The 23,403-nt window shown below is 40.3% G+C and overlaps 3 protein-coding genes and 1 non-coding gene across 4 annotated transcripts; 1 reads left to right on the top strand and 3 right to left on the bottom strand.

The window, feature by feature from the left end:
- Positions 1 to 281: 281 nt before the first annotated feature.
- Positions 282 to 12,098, bottom strand: pgk1 (phosphoglycerate kinase 1). Its single transcript, XM_040032355.1, has 11 exons — positions 11,917 to 12,098; positions 9,005 to 9,055; positions 8,506 to 8,661; positions 8,125 to 8,269; positions 5,767 to 5,870; positions 5,493 to 5,612; positions 3,798 to 3,912; positions 2,127 to 2,306; positions 1,868 to 2,045; positions 1,090 to 1,188; positions 282 to 988 (listed from the first exon to the last, which is right to left on the bottom strand). The coding sequence occupies exons 1-11, from the start codon at positions 11,979 to 11,981 to the stop codon at positions 948 to 950; spliced, it is 1,254 nt and encodes a 417-aa protein (XP_039888289.1). The 5' UTR covers positions 11,982 to 12,098; the 3' UTR covers positions 282 to 947.
- Positions 12,099 to 13,874: 1,776 nt separating this feature from the next.
- LOC120733867 (cytochrome c oxidase subunit 7B, mitochondrial) lies at positions 13,875 to 15,784 on the bottom strand. The gene is made up of 3 exons (XM_040032359.1): positions 15,651 to 15,784; positions 14,568 to 14,683; positions 13,875 to 14,099 (listed from the first exon to the last, which is right to left on the bottom strand). The coding sequence occupies exons 1-3, from the start codon at positions 15,685 to 15,687 to the stop codon at positions 14,022 to 14,024; spliced, it is 231 nt and encodes a 76-aa protein (XP_039888293.1). The 5' UTR covers positions 15,688 to 15,784; the 3' UTR covers positions 13,875 to 14,021.
- Positions 15,785 to 16,259: 475 nt separating this feature from the next.
- On the top strand, positions 16,260 to 16,370 carry trnal-caa. The gene is made up of 2 exons: positions 16,260 to 16,297; positions 16,325 to 16,370. It is a non-coding gene; the product is annotated as a tRNA-Leu (tRNA).
- A 1,207-nt stretch (positions 16,371 to 17,577) lies between these two features.
- Positions 17,578 to 22,388, bottom strand: pgrmc1 (progesterone receptor membrane component 1). The gene is made up of 3 exons (XM_040032358.1): positions 22,041 to 22,388; positions 20,191 to 20,346; positions 17,578 to 19,458 (listed from the first exon to the last, which is right to left on the bottom strand). The coding sequence occupies exons 1-3, from the start codon at positions 22,333 to 22,335 to the stop codon at positions 19,364 to 19,366; spliced, it is 546 nt and encodes a 181-aa protein (XP_039888292.1). The 5' UTR covers positions 22,336 to 22,388; the 3' UTR covers positions 17,578 to 19,363.
- Positions 22,389 to 23,403: the final 1,015 nt, after the last annotated feature.

The following is a 23,403-nucleotide window of genomic DNA, read 5'->3' as shown; positions in this document are numbered from 1 at the left end:
CATGCAAGTTTGAATGCTTATATTTGAGCTTGACTAAGTCATGGAAAACAAAACAATAGCTCTGCTAACTTATTCAGTTCTAAAAGTTCACAAAATAATTATTTTAATTTTTCACCCCGTTTTTTTTAAACCTTTGTTCACCAAAAAGTTAAATAACTTTGTTTCCTTTCCTGGTAGTGCAGGTAACCCAGAATAAGCTTTATCGCGTCATCAGTTTCACCAGTAAATGGCTGCATTTCTATGACAGTAACACCTTCAAAGGAGGAGTCGTTCACAGCAGAGTTTTTAACACAGAGACAGTTTTATTAGCCTGAACAGATCAGCCGAGACATCTCTGTCTGAAGCCGCTCGAAACCAACAACCACCACAGAGGACAGACGACCAGAGCAAACATTAGTGCCAACAGACAAAATGTAACACACCAAGTTACCATTTCTCTCATACATTTTAATATATATACTTTGCATGTATATACACTCAGGGTGGTGCAGTGACGTTCCCAGGGAGGCAAAAGTGACGCAGCAAAACATTTACACACACGAGCCACTGCGGAAGTTTACAGTGAAGCAGACGTTGCTGTTTGAACCCAGATTCAGTCATTGCAGAGGCCGTTTGTGTTTCAGCAGAAAGAAACGACTTCCACCTCGATGAGGTTGATCTTTTTTGTCCTAACCGTTAAGTAAAGGCTCCTACTTTCAGCAGAGTGGCTTTGAGAAGCATGTCGAAGTAAGGCAGGGCGCTCTACTCAGTAATGACAGCAGGTGTGAGGTGACGTTTTCCTCCTCCGAGTCACAACTTCAAAAACAAAGACTGAACATGAAACGGCTGCAGGGTAAAGATGGGATTTGTCTTATTTCACTTCTGGGGATGTTCTGGGAGTAAACAGGAGTCTGGCTGTGTAGCTAACCACCTCTCGTACACACACTCGCTCTCCAGTTGATGAAGGTTTAAGCGTTACTCAGGGCATCCACACCTGGCAGGACTTTACCTGAGGACACAAAGAGCAGATGCTCAGTCAGGCTCAACATGTTAAAAAACAGTGTTTTCTATTCTGTCAGTGAACATGGGGCAGCTTCTCCCATCACACACCCTCCAGCAGCTCCAGGCTGGCTCCGCCTCCCGTGCTGACATGGCTGACTTTGTCTTCTGTGTTCCACTTGGCGCAGCAAGTAGCAGTGTCACCCCCACCTGAACAAACACACATGAACGATTTAAAGGTATAAAAACACCATTAAATTATACTTTTACTTGCTCTTTGTGCACATTCCACACATTTATGGGTTGTTGTTTTTTTGTTTTTTTTTCGCCCAATCAAACAGCCTCATCATTTAATCTCGCTGTAAACCCCCTCATAACATTTACGATCACTGAATGTTATTAAGAAGGTGACGTGGCTGCAGTAAAACCATCATAAATGACTCATTTTTGGACTAACTGCACATGTGGTGCTACTGTTTGTACAGCAAACAAATCAGATGTAAGATCACACCTCATTATGAAAGATCTGCTTTTATCTGACAGTTTAAAAGGTGCAGAGAGACAGGAAACAAAGCTTTTCTCCTCAGCTTTGCATACTCAGACATTTTGTTTATTATGATTTGTCAGTAGTAAAAGAACAAAATATAAAAAAAATAAATATGGAACTGAACCTGAATGATTAAAAAAAAAAAGTCCGAACTGTAAAGCTGCACTATAAGTAAACGTAATGTTCTTGAATGCAGCACGAGTCCCTGTGTGTCTCCAGTAAACACTTGTGTCCCATAAACCAGACTACAAATGAATCACAGTAAAATCTCCTTGTGATGAGCGAGGGATGAAACTGAGTGAAACTAAGGAACACGCTCCCCATTCGTCTCCTCTTTCTTACCGATGATTGTGATGCAGCCAGATTTGGTCACCTCGACCACTTTGTCCATCAGGTTCTTCGTCCCTTTGGCGAAGTTGTCCCACTCGAACACACCGACCGGACCGTTCCACACGATCTGCTTGGCCCTGCCGACCGCCTCTGCGTAGGCCTTAGAGCTCTCGGGTCCACAGTCCAGACCCTGCAGAGGAGGAAAGAATGCTTAACCTTTCTTCATAGTCCATTAAGTAGTTTTAAATTAAAATAACTTGTCCTTTCTCACCATCCAGCCGGCGGGGATGCCAGCAGCAACTGTTGCAGTACCGGTGGCGGCATGTTCGTCGAACTTGTCAGCAGTGACGAAGTCGACGGGCAGCGTGATCTTGACTTTGTTCTTCTCAGCTTTGGCCATCAGGTCTTTGACGATGCCGGCGCCCTCCTCGTCATACAGGGAGGTACCGATCTGACAGGAGCAGGAGGACGGGAGCAAAGATTTGTGACTTACATGAAACCAGCAAAGACATAATTAAAAACAAGTAAATCTGAGGAACTATATACGAAGAGTATTCAGAATGGGGACACATTGAACATCCTAAGTTTTGCATCTAAAACTTTATATTCAGCTATACATTTTAAGATTTACCGCAAACTTCCATGACCATTACTTTAAAAAATAAATTAATATGCAGCCCTCTGAAATCTGATGTTTCTTTATGATACAGACAGGACTGCAAGAAGAAAAAACATTTACTCAAACCTGCAGACATTTATCACTGCATGATTCATATTTTGGGTTTTCTTCTATAAGAGTCTCAAAGAGGTTTTGTGTTCAAGTCCTACTTAATGTTTGGAAGTTGCACCGAAGCTACCCCACGAGATGAAAACTGTCGAGTTAAGCTGATGCTGAAACTTATTTTACTTCACACCCTTCATGTGTTGAGCAAGTTTGTGTCATTTCTAGTGGAGACGCTCAGTGCCATTTAAAGGGAAGTGACAACAGCTTTCTGATATCTTGCAGCCTCAGATGGATCAAGATCATTTAGGAATGTACACAACACAACATTTACCGCTCAAACAGGAACAGTCGGAGGATGCCCGTTTCACAGGGCAGATTTGCCCATTGTGGTGCAAAATAACCTCACCTTTTTGTAGTTTCCAAGTTTACTAAATCTAAAAAGTTATGCAATGTCACAAATGACTGGGATAAGAATTTTATAGCTGCACCTGTAACTGTTTGCATTGAGGCACAAATCACAATAAGTAACATCCTGTCATTTTTAAGAGCTCCAGCTTCTTTCACCTCACACCCACTCTGTCTTCATACCTCTGCTCTTGCCTCATAGTTCAACTGTGAGCTTGGTGAGATTAGGAATCTTTTTGCCCAGGCAGGCAGCAACTTATCACTATTACAGGGTTTGTGGTAGCTATTCATTTCATAAACTGGGCAAATAAAACCAGGAGGAGGAAACTGAATAAAATCTGCTTGTCAAGAAGTCAAATTTAGGTCACGATCGTGACTTTCGGTCTCTGCAGTGATGCAAACAAAACTGTTTCACAAGACCGTTTCGTCACTACAAAAGTCCAAGTGTGAGCTCCATTAGAAGGAGAATTTTTATTTTATTAATCTACCTGAGGCTGAACACTGAGGTTAAAACATGAATACTCATGGAAAACTAAGAAACATATCCACTCAAGAATCAAAAAGCATCACTGTTTTAACTTAATAGTGTGTTGTATGCGATTTGTTTTTTTAACCGAGTCGTCTTTTTTGGGAGGTTCATCCAGCACAAGGGGAGCAAGTGTAAATGCAAACTATGTACAGCTAAACAATGAGCTGAAGCTCAAAGCTTTCTGAGGCACAGAGCAGGCGACCTCCATCAGGTGAAGTCATTTGAGCCACCATTTTTAACGGTTTGATTTTCGAATCGCTTTGGCGACGCATCCTCCTCCTCACCTCCATGTTGTTGAGGACTTTGAGGAAGGTGAAAGCCATGCCACCCCCGATGATCATCTCATCAACCTTATCCAACATGTTGTTGATCAGCTGGATCTTATCTTTCACCTTTGCTCTGAAACAGAGAGAAAACACGTCAGGACAGATAAACAGTGACAATCCTGAAATTCACTCATCTGTACATACAGGAGCTAAAAACTGGTTCATTTTATTAGTTATGATGTCATAGCCAAATTTTATCCTTAGATTTTCTCTCTTTATCAAAACTGCAGAGTCTTTCGCCGCAGGGCAGCTGGTGAACCCACTGCCTCCTAATGCAAAGTTCTGTGAGTCAATAATTCAATTAAGTCTTTGATTATATAAGATTAGGCATTTCAAGCAAAAATATTCACTGGCTCTCTGTGAGGGCCTCCTCCTCCTCTTCCTTTATGCTTTAAGGGTTTCATGTAGGCTTCGTGACAGCTGCTGTAGTCTTTGGCTTTGAATGAAACTCTTTGTAAAGTAGCATCTAGTTACACTGAGACAAACTTTAGTAGTTCAAAGTCTTTTAGCAGTGCATTATTTCTCCATTATTGTTAAATATTGGCTCATGGAGCTGCTTAGATATTATATTGTATTGCATCCCACCACACAGAACAGTGCAGGAAAACCATTAATGACAAGAAATGGTTGAATAATCTGGTTTTTTGTTGTTGTTTTTATTCCAATATTCGAACACAACCTTCTGTCATTATACCAAACCCTTATCAATAGATCTGCACTGTTATTACATTTCAACTGTAGTTATTAAAAAGAATTATGTCAGTGAAATCAGAAAGCGAAGCTGCTAATCGATTTATCTGCACCTCTGTACCATTAACCTCACCGCTGATGACTTTGAGCTGCAGAAAAGTCTGCAGTCTCCTGTTGCAGGTGTAATGTTGTAAGTCAGGGGTTTAACAACAGCAGTCGACGCAGACTGCCAGCAATTGTTGCACAATGTACTCTGGCATGTTGCCACATCTGGCTGGCAGCAGACCAAGCAAGTTAAGGGTTATGAAACCACGGCAGGACAGAGGTACAAAGCTACAGGAAACAGTGCCACAGTCTCACTAAAACTGTTGATCAAGTCATTATTCCTGAGAAGCAGCTCTTATTCTCACTGTATAGAAGCAATTTCTATACAATTAAATAGAAATACATTCTAATGGTTACCTTATACAAGACTTTGACACGATTAGCAACTGTTAGAAAATAAAGTTGTTTATTTTGGAAGTCCTCACTTAATGATGGAAACTGTAGTTTTACTTCTGTGCACAGAAGGTTAATGGGCAGTTTTCTTTCTGAGCATAATTTGCAGACACATGATAAAAGGTTTAAAACATACATAAAATTTTGCTTGTTGACCACCAAATATTTGTGACCATAAATCAGGGGTCAGAGTATAAATCAAAACCAACTTAAATCTTAATCCTGGATCTGCCTGCTCACTGAGCCTTGAATAAAGCAGTGCACAGTGACACCACAGACAATATAATGAGCTTTTCCTCTATTCCTGGCTGGACACCCTGTGACCCTTCCTAAAGAACTGAGCAGAAGAAAATAATGTCTAAAGTGGACACAAATCAGAACTAGTGACCATGCTCTGCGTAGTTTTTTTTAATATTGTCCAGCCAACATTTTCAAACTTCATCTGTTAAAAAGAGATGTTCTCACCCTCCGAGGATAGCCAGGAAGGGCCTCTGAGGTTTTTCCAGAGCCATGGCGAAGTAGTCGAGCTCCTTCTTCATGAGGAAACCAGCTGCCTTCTGAGGCAGATTCACTCCCACCATGGAGCTAACAGCGACAAGGATGAAGAAGTTACAAACTACTGAATTATACCATTTAATTAAACTAATCGAATTGAAACTTCTCAAAGACCATCTGCTTTGAGACTGCAGATTTCACCTAGTGATCATCACTGTATCCACCTGACCTGCGTGGCGCTCACCTGTGGGCTCTGTGAGCCGTCCCAAAGGCATCATTGACGTAAACGTCTCCCAGTTTGGACAGAGACGCTCTGAAGGAGTCAATCTGCTCCTGGGTTGCCTTCGTCTGGAAAGACAAGAGAAGACAAACACCATTTGTTAAGGCTGCAAAGTGCAAAAGCAAGAGTTCATCCATTTTACTTCAACAAGACTGTTGGCCTAAATTCAGGGACTCGTTTAAGTCCTGTGAACTGATGCTGCATGTCTCATCATCCTGATCTCAAAGCAGTTTTTCCTTGTTTCAGCTCCAATCCAGTTCCACTGTCCACATACAAATAAAAGCTAATCTACCTGCCACCAATGAGCAGAGGGCAACACCTACATACCCAAATATCTTCAAGCTCAACTCAGTTTTGTGTCCAGGTATAATCGGACTGCTGTCAATATGAACTCCGTTTATCCATCAGGATTCAGTCAGTACATTGTGGGTCAGGTTTCTGATGCACTTTAACAGGGAAAGGTCACAACTGTGAGACTGTAGGCAGAGTAAAGGTCAAGAGAGCTCCTTAGGGGTCGACCAAATGCCAGGGAGCCCAGGTCACTTCTTTCCAAGGGACAGGTTTCAGGCTTTAAACTTTTACCCCCCTCCAAAGAGTATGAGCTTCAGAAACCAACAGAAGTTAGCAATTTTTGTAAAATAATTGAATAGCTGCAGATTAGTTTTCCATTACTTGACCAGACTAACTACTTGCTTCAGGCCAAAAAAATAAACTGGGTAAAACTAAATATGGATCTTCCCCCATAGTTCGACACAGTGATGCTTTTAATAGCCAGACCTCCAAGCTGAAATAACCCTGATGAACTTTCACAGCTACAGAAAACACTTTACAGTTTCACAGGCCGAGTCCTCCTCCTGGTGACAAACCGATCCTTGTGTAAAAAGCAGTGGAGCGCCCATTTAAGTGAGAAAGTGAGACCATTTCATGTTTTTATAATGAGCTAAAAATAAAGAGACCGTGGTGTGATACACTACAGCGGTACAGTAGAAACCAACCAGCATACCAACGAGGCTTCACAGGACAGGAAAAGCCCACCGACCTTCAAGATAAATGTCAACAGGTCAAAAGTGGCGCTCAGCCACGGGTCAGACCGATGCTCATTTCAGACAGCGTCTGTCTGTGAGTTTGAATATGCTACAATATTTATGCCTCAGCATAAAGGAGGAGATTAGGGGGTGCGACCAGGCATTCTCTAACCAGACTATTTATCCCAGAGATGGGAAATTGCTCCTACAGCAGCCTTACTAAACCACAACATAAATGGCTTATGAGTAGACAAATATGAATCTCAATAAAAAACACAAATGACCAAATTTATCTTAAATAGGTAAATGAAAGCCTATTATTGTGTGTGTTGCATCATTAGGGCTTTTTAGAAAAGTTAAGTCACATTTTCACAGTTCGTTTATCCTACGAACATAGTGCGGTTAACAGTGTGCTACAAAACAGTCTCTGCACCAGCACTGTGATGTCAGATGGTGATGCAGCAATTTCAGGAGAAGCTGCAGCTGGAGTGACTGAGTCTTCCTCCATGTGACCGAGCACAAAGAAAATCTGCTGAACCGACAAGGTGTTGGCCATTTTTCTGCTTCACTTTGCATCTTGTTAGGTCTTATTGAAAGTGTGTAAAATATAGAACACACTTTTTTTTTTAAACTATAAAAAGACACCTTTGTCTGAGGCCTGGGTCATATTTTCAAATACAATTTTGCCTTCCAGTGATTATGTTGACAAAATGATTGGGCCACATTCCCTTTCGCACTGACGCTCTCATTCTCCGTGTCTTTTGTGCTCGAAAATTCAACTGCAGCATGTTCGTGGATAGAGCCTGGTCTGTCCTCCGTGTACGGCTTGGTTGCCAAATAACAACTTGCTCAGTTACATTTGTGATGCAGCAAATTGCCATGTGATGCAAATAGAGAAAAACCAAGTTGGCCAAACTACATTATTTCAATCTCTGAAAAATTCACTTCAGTGTGTTGTGAGAGGTTAATGTTCAACTTCTTTTAGATTGAGGCAAAAAGAAAAAAAGTAGGGGACTGGAAGTAAAGAGACAAACTGTAGGACTACATGCAAGTTCTGAAAATAACAGGAACTTGATTGCAGCTGTAAGTTATCGTGCTCTTCTTCACACCGATGGCAGTTCAGAGACTAAATTTTCTAATATGACTGTAGTCTTAGATGACAGACCAATATTCTGTCTTTAGGAAAACTGACACACACACAAAAAAACAAAACAAAAACAAAACAAAACTGAAGCCCAAACCACACATAACGCTGCTGAGTCTAACCACCGTTAACACTCAAACCTCAGAAGCTCACCTTGTTCCCAGAGGGGTCCTTCCCTTTGCCCTCCTCGGCAACGTGGAAGCGGAGGTTCTCCAGCAGGATGACGGATCCAGAGGTGGGGTCAGCACAGGCAGCTTCCACCTCAGGGCCCACACAGTCCTTCAGGAAGGTGACGTCCCTACAGTCACAGAATTAGTGAGTGTGATTATGATTGGTTCTTAGAGCAGATCTTCTCTTCTTTAGTGTATAGATAGACAGATATATACATTTTAAACGAAACAAATCTGCCTTTGCTAGAAGCAACCAAAAATAGCGTTAATATCTTTCTTACTAATACCAGAATATTTCAACCATAACAAGGACATCGCCTCTGCCCTTGTTAACAAACACCACTTATTCAGGCCATCATCTCACCTCCCTAGGAGGGTCTTGAGCTCTGCAGCGACGGGCTCCAGGGAGTATTTCTCAGGCATGGCGTTTCCGTCAGGACGGCCCAGGTGACTCATCAGCACCACAGACTTTGCTCCATGATCCAGGCAGTGCTGGATGCTGGGGACGGCTGCCTTGATCCTGAAGGCAACACACGAGTGAACAGGAGTGTTTAGAAAAAAAAGAATCAAGTCACACTTACTCCAACTTAATGTTAATGTTCTTGCTTTTAGGAATGTTACATTCTTCCCTTTTCTGTTAAAAGACTACAGTTACGTTTGTCAAAAATCAAGGCCAGTGAGATCTTGACATCGATGTATGGAGTTTTAACAGAATTAAAGCATGCTAGGAAACTACATATTTTTTTCAGTTTTCATTTCCGAGGGAGGCTCTCAGCAAATCTAAATCTGCTACTCCTCTTCTAGAAATCCCAGCTGCTTAACACATAACAGACTGAAAAGATTCAGAATAAGATAGACGCTACCTCTGGTTGTTTGTGATCGCCTTGTCCTTCATTGGAACGTTGAAGTCGACTCTGAAAGAGAAGAAACATTTCACATCAGAAAATAAAACCAGGATGCTACAAAGTGCTACAAAATTTTAGGGAATTTGGCAAGACTTTAAGACAGGGGTGTGGAACTCTAGGCCTCAAGGGCCAGTGTTCTGCAGGTTTTAAATATCACCCTGGGTCAATACACCTGAATCAAATGATTACTTCAAGACATATTGAGTGGGTAATTTAGTCATTTCAATCAGCTGGGTTGGATCAAGGACACATCTAAAACCTGCAGGACACCGGCCCTGCTTTAAGACTATACCCCTTACCCATTTGTTAAAAACCAGATGTAACTGGCAGCTGAGAGAGGAGGTCTTGATTCAAATCTTGCACCATTTTTAGCTCAGTGTTTGGTCCCTTCTCCTTCCTCTATTGACTCCTGGAGTCAGCTATACACAGCTCGAGTCCCCTGATGCCAAGCAGTCAATACCATTAGCTGAGAAGCTTTCCTCTAAAATGACTTTTAGCACGCTTTATTTTTATTTCCTATGTAGAGAGGAACATACATTTTAACCTTCAAGGTTTTAACCTTGAATCCCCCCCCCAAAAATCATCAGGACAGTAATAAAATTTTTTACTCATGCATGAAATTGGTCGACTTTGTTTTGTTTTTAAAGGTGGAAAAAAAAAAAAAAAAAAAAAGCCCATTTTGAGCAAGGAACTGAAACCGTTTTCCTTTTCACAGATGCACACTGGCAGCTTAGAGTACACGCCGTGTCCCTCGTACTCCAGCCGGTTACATAACTGCCTCTCCTTTCCCTCCCTCTGGGGACCTGATGCTCTGAGATGTGATCAGCCTGCACGCACTCGGTACCTGCCGTCATTGTTACAGCAATCCACTGTCTTAGTCTGAAAGCCATCAGTCAGCAATTCAGAGGCTCAACAGTAGGATCTTGTTCACAGGTGCCACTCATCCAAAAGCTGTGGTAGTTTTCCGCTCTACTTCTGTAAATTTCTGCATTCTCCCCCCTGTTGCTCTTGAATGCAGATCTTTATACAGTTTATAGCACAGTGGACTCTAAAGCTCTTTTAGCTGCTTTACAACTAGAAATAAGCTCAATGAAGGAGTTAACAGCAGCTCAGCAGCTGATTTTCATGGGAATTTTCAGTCACTTAATAAAGACATAATAAAGTAGTGTTTGGTTATTGCAGAGTCACTTGCAGTAGACTTCAAGTCTACTGCAATCCATCAAGTAAAACTTTAAACTTTTTTTTTTTTTTAATGCTGTAAAGTTTGGTACATTAACATGTGAGGGTATTTCTCACTTTTGTACAGAGCCCCAAAAGGCACTAGTGTGTTTGACTCTCCAGTTTTGCCTTCATCTTTCTGTTCGCTGGAATTGAAGGAACCCCCAAAATAAATTCAGTGAACAGCCCCTAACCCTTTCAAAGACTTATAAATAAATTTTGCAACCCTAAAACTGACATGTTTCATGCTGCTGCAGCAGGAGCCTACATGACAGAGGAAGCCGGCTGCAAGTCTCTGCTGAACACATTTCAATTCTGTCAGCCACTTCAGGCCTCTATAGCAACATAGAGCCCTTTCCCCTTTTCAATAAAGAGCCCCTCCCCCTTTTAAATTCAGGGCCAGCCTTCTTCAGTAAGGAAACACCGATTCACTGCCTCCATCTGAATCTGGGGGAAAAAACCCACCACCACCATGTGTCATGCCACGACAGGCCCTGGGTGTGATCTGATGTAACCCATTGTCTAACTGTCTTAGACCGGCACAACATTCGCTCACATTTAGGATAACTCAACATGTGGTGAATTTTGACCTTTTAACACTCAGCAATACGGGTGAACCTTGTTCTAAGCCACCTGGTGTTGCATCACCAAACTGAGCGAACCAGCATGGCCCTCTGACATTTTCACACATGGTGTCAGTTTCAAAAGTGCCTTCAAGATCACTGGAGGGGGCTGCAGAAATATAAAGTGAATGACTGCCAAATTAGACTAATATAAATTTGACTTCAGATGTGTCCAGTTAGGATGCAGGGCATCTTTTCTGCTAGAGAGATTTCACTGGAAGATAGGAATAATAATAAAATAAAACAAACAAATTGGACTGAATTGCCAGTGACCTAATCATTACCTGTTAAAGTGGATCAGTCGGCTGATTAGTAAAGTCAGAGTCTTGTTTGATTCAGTTTTCAAGCAATTAAAGTGTTTCTTTGGCTCAACCTTCATATCCCAGCTCAAAAATCACTCAACTTTTTTGGGTTGTTTTGGGCCTCCTAAACTACTGAGAATGGATGTCAAAATGTGAATCTGGATATTTGCGATAGCTATTTTTTGTCGATTATCATTAACTATGAAATTAATAATCCCTTTCATAGATAACGCCAACAATTGCTAGTTTTCCCTCTATATATATATATATGAAATAGTTCCTAGTGCTGTCTGTATCATCACCTTTAAAAATCTCCTTTGAGGCCTAAGCTGAAATCTGAAGACTTCACTAACATTCATCATCAATTTTCAGGTTTTTAACTGATAAACTCATTATTAGAGGGATGCTGGTGTATTTTACAGGACTGACTCGGATGCCAGTGGTTCCATCCATCCATGCAGCATCTCCGCACAGGCACGTAACATGAAAGGAAAACGTGACAACCGACGAGTTCACTTCCTGTCGTCTGCCCGTCGGACTAAACCGACTCAGACACCATTTAGCCATCACTTTAATGCCCTCACATCACTGTGTGTGAGCACCAAACAGTCTGCCACCGCAGGAAGAACAAACACGACATTTTGGAGAAGCTCATCAATAATCTCATTTCCGATTAGCCGCTACGGTGCCAGCAGAAGCTAACTGCCAGGCGATAATTAACGCTCACCTCATAACGACCCGCTTCCCCTTGACGTCCACCTTGTCCAGGGTGAGTTTGTTAGACAGAGACATTTTGCTGAGTTTAGCTGCTTCTTTCGTGCACCTTCCTTTGCTGGGTCTCCTCCGCCTCCTTCGGCTGTTGGTTAGCTACCGAATGACAGCGGTGACCTTAGCGCAGCGGAGGAACACCACCGGGCAGGGCAAATCGCACACCCGCCGCTGCTGATTGGCTAATGCATTAGGAGAGCTTCCACGCTGATTGGATCGGTTTGCTGTTTATCTTCTGATGCTTCCTGATTACTGCATCAGCTGAACTTAGTGGATGTCATTCAACCCCCCTCCCCTCCTGCATACTTTAGAAGATATAGCAAAGGCCAGGGACGGATCTACAGTCATGGCATTGGGTGGCATGTGCCACCATATAATAATCTTTTGTCACCCCAGTCAGTCAGTCATCTGCAAAACTAGGGTGGCACTAAGGGGGACAAGAAATTATTTTAGGGTTCCACATGCCACCCTATGCCACCCCTGTAGATCGGCCCCTGCCTATATGCTCTTTTTAAATTTTATTGATAGCCACTAAAACCATAATTATGATTAAAATAAACTATATATACTGATGCTTTCCCCCCCCCTGAATACTGTCATCACGTTTAGTGCAGGAAAAAAATGGTAAAAACGTCATTTTCAAATGACAGCACAAAAAAAGGAAAAAAATGCTACCACGAAAAATATACTGTGTCGACCAATAAAAAAATGATATGGCAGCACATGAGGTTTGTGTGACTGCTGCGAGAGAGAGAGAGAGCGAGTTTTGAAATGTGAGAGATTTGTGAAGTTTAGCATTTTGTGGTGTAGTTAGTGAGTAGCATTGTCTAGTATAGTCAGTGTGTAGTGTAGTCATTGTTTGGTTTTGTGTGTTAAAACAATGAGGGTACTATTGAATGTCAAAGTAGGCAACGCTGTCTCTAAGTGGAAAAAAGGAGGAGCAATACACCTCCCATTGTTAGACCTGCAGGTTTTAGGCCTGTGGTGTTCTCATGTAATGTAACAAACCTCAAGTTACAATTTTATTTTTTCTATTAAAAAAAAGAGTGTGATGCTTGAGTTAGACTTGTGTGTTAGACTATATTTAAATGAAATGTGTATACTTTGATGTATTTTAACCATATATAATACATATTACAGAAAGTAACAGCTGCATATGTGTAAAAAAAACTTAGGACATTTCTCTAGATCTACCCCTGGCAAAAGCATCAAGGATATTATTTTTGCAAAAATAAGCACGTGAAGGAAAAATATAATTAGGTTAATAATAAGGAAAGTAATATCTGTAAGGTAAAAATTGTCAATACCGATTAATACTTTTGAATAAATGAATGAAATTCATAATACATTTTAAAAACATACCAGTAACTAAAACTTAAGAAATATTTTAACAGATTATTTATTGTATACACATCCTTGGATGAATATATTAGATGTACTGAGTACATTAGTTAGAAAATGTGTCACCACTTTGCAAAGGTCCCGAAAAAGATAGCATCATGCTCTGGGGCTGGTACAGTGGTACTGGTACATTGAACACAAATGGATGGAATAATGAAGGATGACCTCCAAATTCTTCAACTTCATCTCAAGTCAACTACATGGGTTGGTACCAGTGAGTGTACTAAAAATCTGACTACATTGGTGTTCAAAGCTTTCCAGGTTATTTTCGTTTTTCAGGCCTGTATTTCTCATGTAACAGTATTTCTCATGATCACACAAACCTTGTAATTTTATATTACCACATTGCTCCCTTCAAATGTCTTAAGCCTCTGTTAAAAAGCCTAATAAAAACACACGGGAGGTAGTAAAATCTGTATTATTTAAATGTTTTAATGCCCTTCAGCAACTCACTTTTCCTCAGTTCAAAACAGTTCTGTCTGATATCAAGCCAACTAATAACTTTATTCAAACAGATGGAGTCAGTAGAATCACACTTAATTTATTTGGACAAAGAAACATGTTGGAATAAACAAGAGCATTTGCTGTCTGAACACGCAGATATTTTATTCATCTGTACAAACAGAAGGGTTGGATGGAAGGTAGCTCCGTCATGGCACCTCTTCACTCCTCTCTCCACGGTTTGGGCTGGATCTTCCCGACAGGTGACAGATTCCAGGTGATGCCAGTCGAAGTTAGAACCTGAAGCAAGAGAAGTCAAATTTATTTTTTCAGTATTGCCTGGTGAAAATGAGAAAACAGACAAGTTTGGAAATATGAAACCAATTTTAAAAAACTGAAAAATTTGCATATCAGTGGAAAATGCGAGTGTGCAGTCATCAAACTTTGTTTTTAATTACTTTTTAACTTTTGCCATTTAATAAAAACACCAATAGAGGAAAAATGTATTCATTTCATTTGAAAAAAATTCAGGGGTCTATTCTCCAAACTGGCAATTGCTTTATTTAAGTCATTTATTCTGTTTTAAACTGAATTAAACCAAAGTATAGTTTTAACAAATGTGATCTCAGTATCGACCAAACTAACCGCAATGTTTTTTTCATCTCTACAATAGCATTCCTCTCCCCCCACACCAACATCACCACTGCTTATCATCTTAAGGTCTGTTCAGGTCATGCTCATAACTGAATGTGATGTGATCAAACTTACGTATCCCCACACGGCTGTGCAGAAGATGGCTCCACTGACCAACACACCGGCACCGTACTTTGAGTGGAAATTCTGGGGGAGGTTGGATCCATGCCTCACCTGCCGCATGGCCTGGCCTACATGACAAGAAGAAACAGTCCTCATGTTAATGACTGAGCTGTCAGAAAGAAAAGAGATGATATACAGAAACTACTGAAAGCAATCAATTTAAAAAAAAAATAAAATAATAATAATAATAATAATAATAGGGAACAAAATCAATCAGTAACAGAAACTAATGATAAAAACATAACAAATCGAAACAAGCATCTTTTTGTTTAATTTTTTACTTCATCTTATTATTGATGTACATGTAGAGGTATTCATGGAGCGCTTCTATTTTCTATCTAAACTATGTGTTTTTGTGTATTTTTACAGTTCTGTCCCCTTTCATAACATACACAGTAACTCATTTTTAAAGTGGGGTTTAAAGAAACCAATACATGCTTAAAATAAGCACGTACATTCTGCTCTCCTGTAATAAATAGTATTTGTGAGTACAATTCGCTGTATTAAATATTTTCTCAGGAATTGTTAAGCTCAATACTTCCACAATCAATTTCGCTTTCTGCTAGCCTCTTTTAGAAGGGCAAGTCAAGAGATTTACTAATCTTATTTGCCCTTGCAGTATCGCACTCTCACATCAGACGGGTACATTCGCGTACTTTCAAAAATGAATGCATACTAGGATAAATACTCGATAAAGAAATGAGCATTGCAAGTGTGTTAGCCTGTCACGTCTTCGAGTTACGCAGGTCAGAGGGTCGGACAACGACATGTTTATTGAATAAGGAGCACTTTAAAACGACTACCTAATAATGACTCCCACTTACGGGATATAACTCTGGTTATTAAATTAATCGGGGAAAACAGCTTTTTAAGATTTCCTCCTTCAGGGTTGTTAAGGTTAGCCTGTCTGCACGCTGACTGCGGTCACCGGCCCATCAAACTGTCATTCTCCAGGTCAACTAGTATTAAACAGCACACCGATCTAAAAACGCAACCATTTAGGGCGAGTTTATATGAAAATAACTGCTTTCTTACCGCTAATGTTCACTGCAGCTTTACCAAACCGGTACATGTTGCCTAGCCCGATGTCTTCAGATACCCTTGAAGCACGGAAGTGTAATATGGCCGCCGCACGTAGACAAAGCGGAAGTTATGCTGCGTTCATGTTCAATAGTAAAATAGTCCCCGCCAATGTACTTGAGTAAGTCATTCAACCTTCCATAAAAAGGCTCTGGTCTCCGCTAGCAAACGAGCTGTTCCCGTGACGATGTTTTTCAATTTTCACATCAACCTACTGTATTAAAAACCTGTGAAATTAATGCTGATGCTTAGTTATGTCAAATTAAACGGATATCCGCTAAAGATAATATAAATGACTTCATATTTATCCCACTCTTCTCCATTCCCTGAACGCAGCATCATCACGAGTCTTAAAACGAGCATGCGCAGATAAAGTCTGAACATTAAAAGTGAATACAGAAGATAAATACGCACTTTAAGCTGAGATAAAGTTGTAAAATACGCTCACATAACTGGCAGTTGCTTTTGTTAAGAAATATAACGACATATATTACAATCAAATCAAATCATAGGCTACACAGTGTTAGGGTTAAGACCCCTACTAACAACATCGTTGAGCACCGTGTCAGGATGGCCGAGTGGTCTAAGGCGCCAGACTCAAGGATAATCTCCTTCCGCAGAGACGGGACTTCTGGTCTCCGAATGGAGGCGTGGGTTCGAATCCCACTTCTGACACATATCTTTTTTGGTTAAAATCGATGATACAAAATGATTAGGGTAGGCTGAGTAGGTTATTAGTTAATTTCTACAAATTAGTTTATAACTAATTAACAAGTTTACCAGCTCAAACATTTATGCTAATGTTCTGAGCTTTCTGCACAAGTACTCACTCTGCATTTTGTAGGAATCGTGTGTTTGTCAGGCACAATCCAGGACTTTTTAAAATCAGGGTGCTTTTCAGATGTAAATGAAGTGTAGAAAACTGTTGCAGAAAACACTGATCCACGTAGATTTTCCTGTACAACTATTACAGAGAATGGTCCAGAAACAGAGAAACTACCCAGTGAGTTCTCAGGGTGAAAATATCTTGTTGATGTAAGAGGTCAGATGAGAATAGCCAGGCTCCTATGAGCTGATAGGAAGGTAACAGAAACTCAAATTCAAATTCAAAGTGTTTATTGTCAGTACAGAAGAAATAGCATTCTCTGTGCAATGACACTCTTCCTTTGCTGTCCATTCACAAATGCCAAGTTGGGTAAGGGGTAAAAGAACAAAAATAAAATAAAATAAAATAAATAAAAAGATAAAATACGGATAAAAAAATAATAAAAAAGATAAATAATTACAAATAAGTAAGTGAAGAAAAGCGTGGTATGCAGATGTTGATGTAGATGGATGTACAAAGGAGCTTAATGTGCAAAGCGACCTGATGTGCAAAATTGCAGTTGAGGTAGGTCAGCTGTTCAGGAGTCTGATAGCAGTGGGGAAAAAGGAGTTGTTGAGTCAGGATGTTCTAGATTTCACACTTCTGAACCTTCATCTCGAGGGCAGTCCATAGCAGTAGTGCTGCTGTTCTTCCTCATGTCCACTATTATCTCCTTTGTCTTATCAGTGTTGAAGGCAAGGTTGTTGTCCTCACACCATGACACGACTCGTTATAACCGCGGTATGCAGAAGAGCATCTCTGCGCACACAACAGACTGAAACTTAAACCAGATGGGCTACATCAGGAAAAGACCACACTGGGTGCCACTCCTGTCAGAAGAGCTTGCGTGGATTCGGCAAATAGGAGACTGGAAAAACATCACATGGTCTAATGAGTCTTAATTTGTGCTGAGCCATTCAGATGGTAGGGTTGGAATTGGGCATAAACATAAAGGCATGTAAACATGTTCAATAAAAATCTAAATATAGATATAGAAAGACACAAGACAGTCAAGTCTTCATATTGTAGTTTTTTTTATTTAAATCAAAACATCATTTCAGGATTATAACAGTATGACTGTATGATGAATAATATATATACGCATACCAGGAATGTCAACATATTGGATGTTTTGTTTGTTTTAAATGGAAGTTACATAGAAGAAAACATTTTTCTACAGTCAGAAACAACTCCTGAGTTACAAATGAACTCACGTCTGAAGGCTTGAAAACGCTTCAAAGTTTAGCTGTTACGTCCATGACAGCTGATCTGAGGGTTGGTTTTGGTCTCTCTGTCATCATGGATTTAGTGTTAAAATCAAGGTAAACAGAATAAATGGGGGGGGGAATAATTTCCAAATGTTTGTTCGTTTAAAGGAGCACCACGGTGACCGCACTTACCATTACGCATTTTTTCTAATTCATTTACTGACAAGGTTTTTACATGTCTACTGCTTTTACAGGTCAAAAAGCAAATTGAGAATGAAAAGAGCAGCAAATCCTTTGTCTGGGATGTTGAATCCAGATGCTAAAATGCTTAACTGCTGTTCTGTGGTAAGATCGCAGGAGACAGCAGAGGGAGAGAGAAGATGGCCTTTCCATGCAGAGGAAACACATCAACCTGCACTGTCACAGTAGTATTATAAAGCTACTTTCAGCTGTTCCCTCCTGAAAGATACCCTTAAAGAACCCCAAAGGGATCTGTGTCTCTTCCTGGAGTCAAACCAGGGATCTTTCACTTGTTAATAGTGACTATGGAGACATTGATATAAGATCAATCAAATATGTTAAAGGTTCCCACCAAATCCCCTCAAAATCAGCTCATTTTTGGGACAGATTTAGTGTATTTAATTATGCCATGCAAAATTTGACCTTTATACTTGGAATATTTTTTTCCAGCTACAGGAACTGTTAGGAGTAAACCGAAGGGTAGGGATAACAGACCTATGGTACATCATCATCCTCTTACAGTTTGAACATGCATGCAGGTACAAATCTTCAGAGATCATCAGTACAACAGGCCTGATGTGAAAGTTAGATGTAGTTTGTAAGGAAAATGTACTTACTCTTATAATTAAAGTGACAATGGACGAGTTTTAGATTTAACTTATCATGTTAGGAACTGCACAACGTAGCGGCTACAGAACAATGACACCAGCAGTGTTTAGACTACCTCCTTTAAGGCCTTGATTTAATGACGCAAGTCTGTGTCAAGGGCAGTGTATTATTATTTCCTGTGATTTATGTCATCTTACAGCAATGGATTTTCTTATCACACACGTTCAGACTTTACACTGCTCAGTTTCAGACAGTTTTTTCTACTTTTGGGTCTCTGTGAGGTCACAGAGAGGGGATGTCAGCAATATGGTTATCTCAGGCACAGAACTCTGCCTGGTGTTTCTGATGGGCAGCCAATCATAACCAAAAATCGCTTCCTGAGACCCTTCAGCGAAACCTGGCAACCATCAAGATGAGCTGATCACCTTTTTCAGCACCACATAACTACCAGGAGCTCAACAAAACGCTGGGATTGGTTGGTGGATCAGTGTTTGAGAGATTACAGTAACAGCTCTAAACAATTAAAGAACTCTACATTAGAAAGCTGCATTTCTAACCGTTAATGCCTTCAGACGAGATTAATAAAGATAAACTGAATTCAGTCATTGTATACAAGCCGAGATTGGTCCAAAAGTAGTGGTAGATGGACAGAAGGTGGAGGAGTTTTCCAGCGACCCTATTAGGGTTATCAAATTACCAATATACATTAAGGCATCTTGTTCCCCCTTGTGGTCACGGTTCATGTTTTAGTTCGCCTTCTTGTTTTTTCCTTCCTCGTCATCGGTGTACTCCGTCGGCTCCTCTCCTGGCTTCAGAAGCTTGCCGATGTAGTCGTACTTCACTGAAACGTAGAACAAAAATCTAATTTAAAAAAAGAAAAAGAAAAAAGACCCGAAGGGAAAACAGCCAAGGTCTGCACGTTGCGATCTGCAGCTGTCTCACTTTATTAATGTGACCTCACACCAAGGCCACCTGCGTGAGGCGTGAGGTGGCCATGAAACTCAACCAGAGCCGCCTCAAGTTACTCTTTTTCTCATTTTCTTATGAAAATCAAACATTTTATCACTGCAATTTTGTTTAAGCTCATACAAGCAGTGACATTCTCTGGTCGCTCTCTCTCTGTGCTTCTGGGCTGTTTCAGGAAAAAGCCCTGAACACATAAATGGCAGAGATGGCCAAAATCTCTTCCTTTTTCACCTCCATGGTTCCAACAGGTTTTTGCAAATTTGCACTATGAGCATGATGGGAAACAATCTTAAAGCAATCCAGTTGTAATCTGATATCCTTTTAATCTGATAACAGGCTACTGACAGTGAGGAAAATAAATATTTGTGGCTAAAGGGTAAAGGGAGATAATGGATTAAGAGCTGGCAAATCAAACTGCCCGACATACTTGTTGACTGAAACCCTGGCTGATCTAAGTACAGGCTTTATTTTACTATAAATGCTTAGTAAATTATAAAATACACAAGAATTGTAAAACATTTTTAAATTAAGAGGCCTTGCCCTCTTTTTTTTTCTGCGGCATTTTTGGACCCTAATAACCTGACAGTGTGCTTTATCTTCCACTCACTGGTGAACTGAGACTCCCAATCAGAAAGGCTCTCCTTTTGCATGGAGTTCAGGTCCGACAGGTCATCGTGTTCATCTTTCAGGCCCTCCTTATCCAGGCAGAAGGTTGCCAGACCTCTGGATGCATCTCTGCCTGCAAACACTCCGTACGGTCCATCTGCAAGGTGAGGAAGACATACGATCAGATGATCGTGCATGGGAAAATATCTTGAATATTTGTCTTTAAACCACAGAGCGCGCTGAGGAAAAATCTGACGTTAAAGAAAGGTTATTTCAAATACAGATAATGATACATTTTCCCCAAAACCCCCCCAAAGATGTGGTTCATATCATTGAGGGTGTTTAAAACTCCTAACGAATGCTGTCTTATCCCAGAGTATACTGAACTAGGTGAGTAACCACCTGCCTCAGTTTGGATTTATTTAAAAGATATAACAAAAAGATCAGCATATAGAGTTAATCAGCCTTATTTGCCGCCCCCCCAACAGCAAACAACAGCCAGTCCTAAGGTTTTCCTCGAGAGCTGCCAAAGCTTTTTCAACTTGAGGGCAAGTTTTAATATAAATGATCCAAACTCCTGAAATGAGACAAACTGTGGAATTTAGGCTACAGGGCAGGGTGTGGAATGCACTAAGAAAATCTGCGTGACAGATGACTATCATGTTGTCCAGAGGTTACACGCAACAGAGGTTACATTCTTAGATAAGACAAAACCCGAGAGTGCTCACTCTGTGCCCGTTTCCACACAAGTGAAAAGTCACAGAGAAAATTGACTGTGTCCAGGAAATCATATCATCCACATCCAGATTCTTCCCTAACTAATTTACTTACCTAATTTTTAAGTTTTGTGTTTTCACGGCCTCAGACTTTTCTTTAGATTTTTGGCCATTTGCTAAACATATTTTTGGCTTTTATTAATTAAATGGAACTTTAAAAAAACTTGTTAAAGATGACAGTCCTGGTGATTTTCACTCTTTCATTTCATCCTCTTAGAAAGTGGTTTTCAGAAATGGGAATGTGCAGCTTAAGTGATTTTGTTTGGTTTAAACGTATTATTGTCCATTTTCTGTAAAGCTATCATCAGAAACAACTGCTATATCTGTGTCCAAAGCATTGTGTGTTGCATTGATGACACATCAAGTGAAACTGAACCAGGGCTGGGTTGTACTTTTGTGTAATAACAGTTTGTACCATAAGATGGTGCAGTGAGTTTTAGATCAATTCTGCTTAGTCACTACAAAAAAAACATAGTCAAATTAATTCAAAGTAGTCCAAATGTAAAGCTATAAAAAAAGAACAATCTAGATAACAGCTATTAAGACATTAACTACATGTTAACAGCACATTCAGACCAATCAGAGAGTCTATCTACTTTGTGTCAAGCTCTGAAGGCACCAATATTTTGACTCCTATATTATGTCCTCCATCCGCACAGTACATACTGTTGTGCTTTTACTATATTACCTGGATGCCCCCGGGGCTCATATAAAACCCTGAATGGTCCCTACTGCAGTTTTAAACCCCTAATAGACTGGACTCTTCTATGGACAGAAGAAGCATCAGGTATGTTTTAAACATTGCAGGGATCAAGCCCTTTTTCTAAGGAGAACTCAACGTCTTCATAGACGATCTCTGGCTCCAAGGCCACCGCAGCCCCTCTGTTATGAAACGGGATCTCAGTTAAACAACTAAAGGGGGTGTGGCGCCAGCTCCAAGACACAGAAGTCAACTAAAAGTTGTGCCAAGCAGCAACAGTTTTTTTGCATTTAGCGATAGTAACTAAACTAAAACCCACGCTAAACTAACTGCCGTTGGTTTTGTTCGTGGCACGAGGACACCACAGTTAGTAACCTGGTCCGTAGAACTTCTTCCCTCTGGTCACGTCAAACACTTTTCCGTTGATGGCCATGAGGATCCGCGGGTTCTGCAGCCCATCGTAGGGCTTCAGCTCCGCAAGCGTAAAATCTCTCTTCTTCATTTTGGGCAGTGGTTTGTCCTCCTCGCTGAGCTCCGGTGGTTTGTCCCCGCGGAAGATTTTGTACAAAAGGAAAAAGCAGAGACTGAGCAGGGTCAGATTCAGCGGAGAAGTGAAGATCTCCTGAAAAATTCCACCAGAAGTTAATTCGCTACTCTCTGCTTCGGCCATGTTGTCGTCTCTTTCCCCTGAACCGTGTGTGCTGGGTGGGATTGGTGGAGCCTGACCTCACACTACTCAACGGCTTAGGGCCGAGCCAGCGCTTGTGATCCCTGGACCAATCACAGTTCTCTCTCACCCTTACAGTCCGCTGTTTGGACCAATCAACGTCTTCTAAGTGCCTCAATAGATATCGCACTTTGTCCATGTAACAATCATCTGTGGAGGCCAAAAAAAGTCTAAAAAGCGCCAAAAACAACAAGGAAGTTACGGTGCGACATGAAACCACCACTAAAAGAAGATATAAAAGACTACAAACAGTTATGTAATGTAACAAACAAATTAAACAAAACAACACATAAAATAAATACAGAGATGCAAATTTATACAAATGCTTCTTAATTCCTTTGTGTTCATTTTGGATGTTTTTGACTGCATCTTGTCTTTTTTGTGTATGTGGTCTTTGTTTTCTTCATTTGGTCCCCGAATTAAATTAATGTCCTTGGTCCTGTGGTGGATATCGTCAATAACTATATTGATAACTTTACACAAAAAACTAACAATTATTCTGTTTTAGAAATGATTAATATGATAAGTCTTTAATTAGTTCCAAAACAGAATAAATACATAATAAATAAGTAAATAAAGATATATTTCTAAAAAAAAAAAAAAGTAAATGTAAACAAAAAACAGGCTTAAAATGTTTAGAAGGTCCCAGCACAACTACATAATGGCTACATATTCCTATTAAAAGAGATAAAAATGACCACCACAACAAAGTTATGTTATTATAAGTCAAACACAAACAAATGAAACAAAGCAACACACATAAAACAAACACAGAGACGCAAAATGACAGAAACGCGCTTCTTTGGACTCGGTGTGAAAGTGTTTTTGGTTGTTTTATGTCTTTTTGTGACTCTGTTACTTTTTAATAAAAATATTTTTATAAAATAAAGTTTAAAAAAGTGGATCATTTTCTTGTGCCTGGTGGTCTCATTCAATAATTAATGCTTGAGATAAATATATCCATGAATTAATTGTATAATATGCTAAATCAATACATATTATTATTATGTG

The sequence above is a fragment of the Simochromis diagramma genome, unplaced genomic scaffold (genome assembly GCF_900408965.1).
Source record: "Simochromis diagramma unplaced genomic scaffold, fSimDia1.1 OVJJ01000216.1, whole genome shotgun sequence".
In the NCBI taxonomy this organism is placed as follows: domain Eukaryota; kingdom Metazoa; phylum Chordata; class Actinopteri; order Cichliformes; family Cichlidae; genus Simochromis; species Simochromis diagramma.
Note: the sequence above shows the minus strand (reverse complement) of the source record. Positions and strands in the feature narration are given on the sequence as shown.

What these genes read in the sequence shown, in the direction of transcription:
- pgk1 (XM_040032355.1), bottom strand. Translation starts at nt 11,981, where the DNA reads ATGTCTCTGTCTAACAAACTCACCCTGGACAAGGTGGACGTCAAGGGG. An exon ending in TTCCTGGCTATCCTCGGAGG is followed by an intron (nt 3,913 to 5,492) that starts GTGAGAACATCT and finishes TCTCTGTTTCAG; the next exon opens with AGCAAAGGTGAAAGATAAGA. An exon ending in AAGTCCTCAACAACATGGAG is followed by an intron (nt 2,307 to 3,797) that starts GTGAGGAGGAGG and finishes TGCTCCTGTCAG; the next exon opens with ATCGGTACCTCCCTGTATGA.
- pgrmc1 (XM_040032358.1), bottom strand. Translation starts at nt 22,335, where the DNA reads ATGGCCGAAGCAGAGAGTAGCGAATTAACTTCTGGTGGAATTTTTCAG. An exon ending in GAAGAAGTTCTACGGACCAG is followed by an intron (nt 20,347 to 22,040) that starts GTTACTAACTGT and finishes CTCACCTTGCAG; the next exon opens with ATGGACCGTACGGAGTGTTT. An exon ending in TTGGGAGTCTCAGTTCACCA is followed by an intron (nt 19,459 to 20,190) that starts GTGAGTGGAAGA and finishes TCTACGTTTCAG; the next exon opens with TGAAGTACGACTACATCGGC.
- LOC120733867 (XM_040032359.1), bottom strand. Translation starts at nt 15,687, where the DNA reads ATGTACCGGTTTGGTAAAGCTGCAGTGAACATTAGCG. An exon ending in AGCTGCAGTGAACATTAGCG is followed by an intron (nt 14,684 to 15,650) that starts GTAAGAAAGCAG and finishes CTTGTCATGTAG; the next exon opens with GCCAGGCCATGCGGCAGGTG. An exon ending in GCACAGCCGTGTGGGGATAC is followed by an intron (nt 14,100 to 14,567) that starts GTAAGTTTGATC and finishes CTCTTGCTTCAG; the next exon opens with GTTCTAACTTCGACTGGCAT.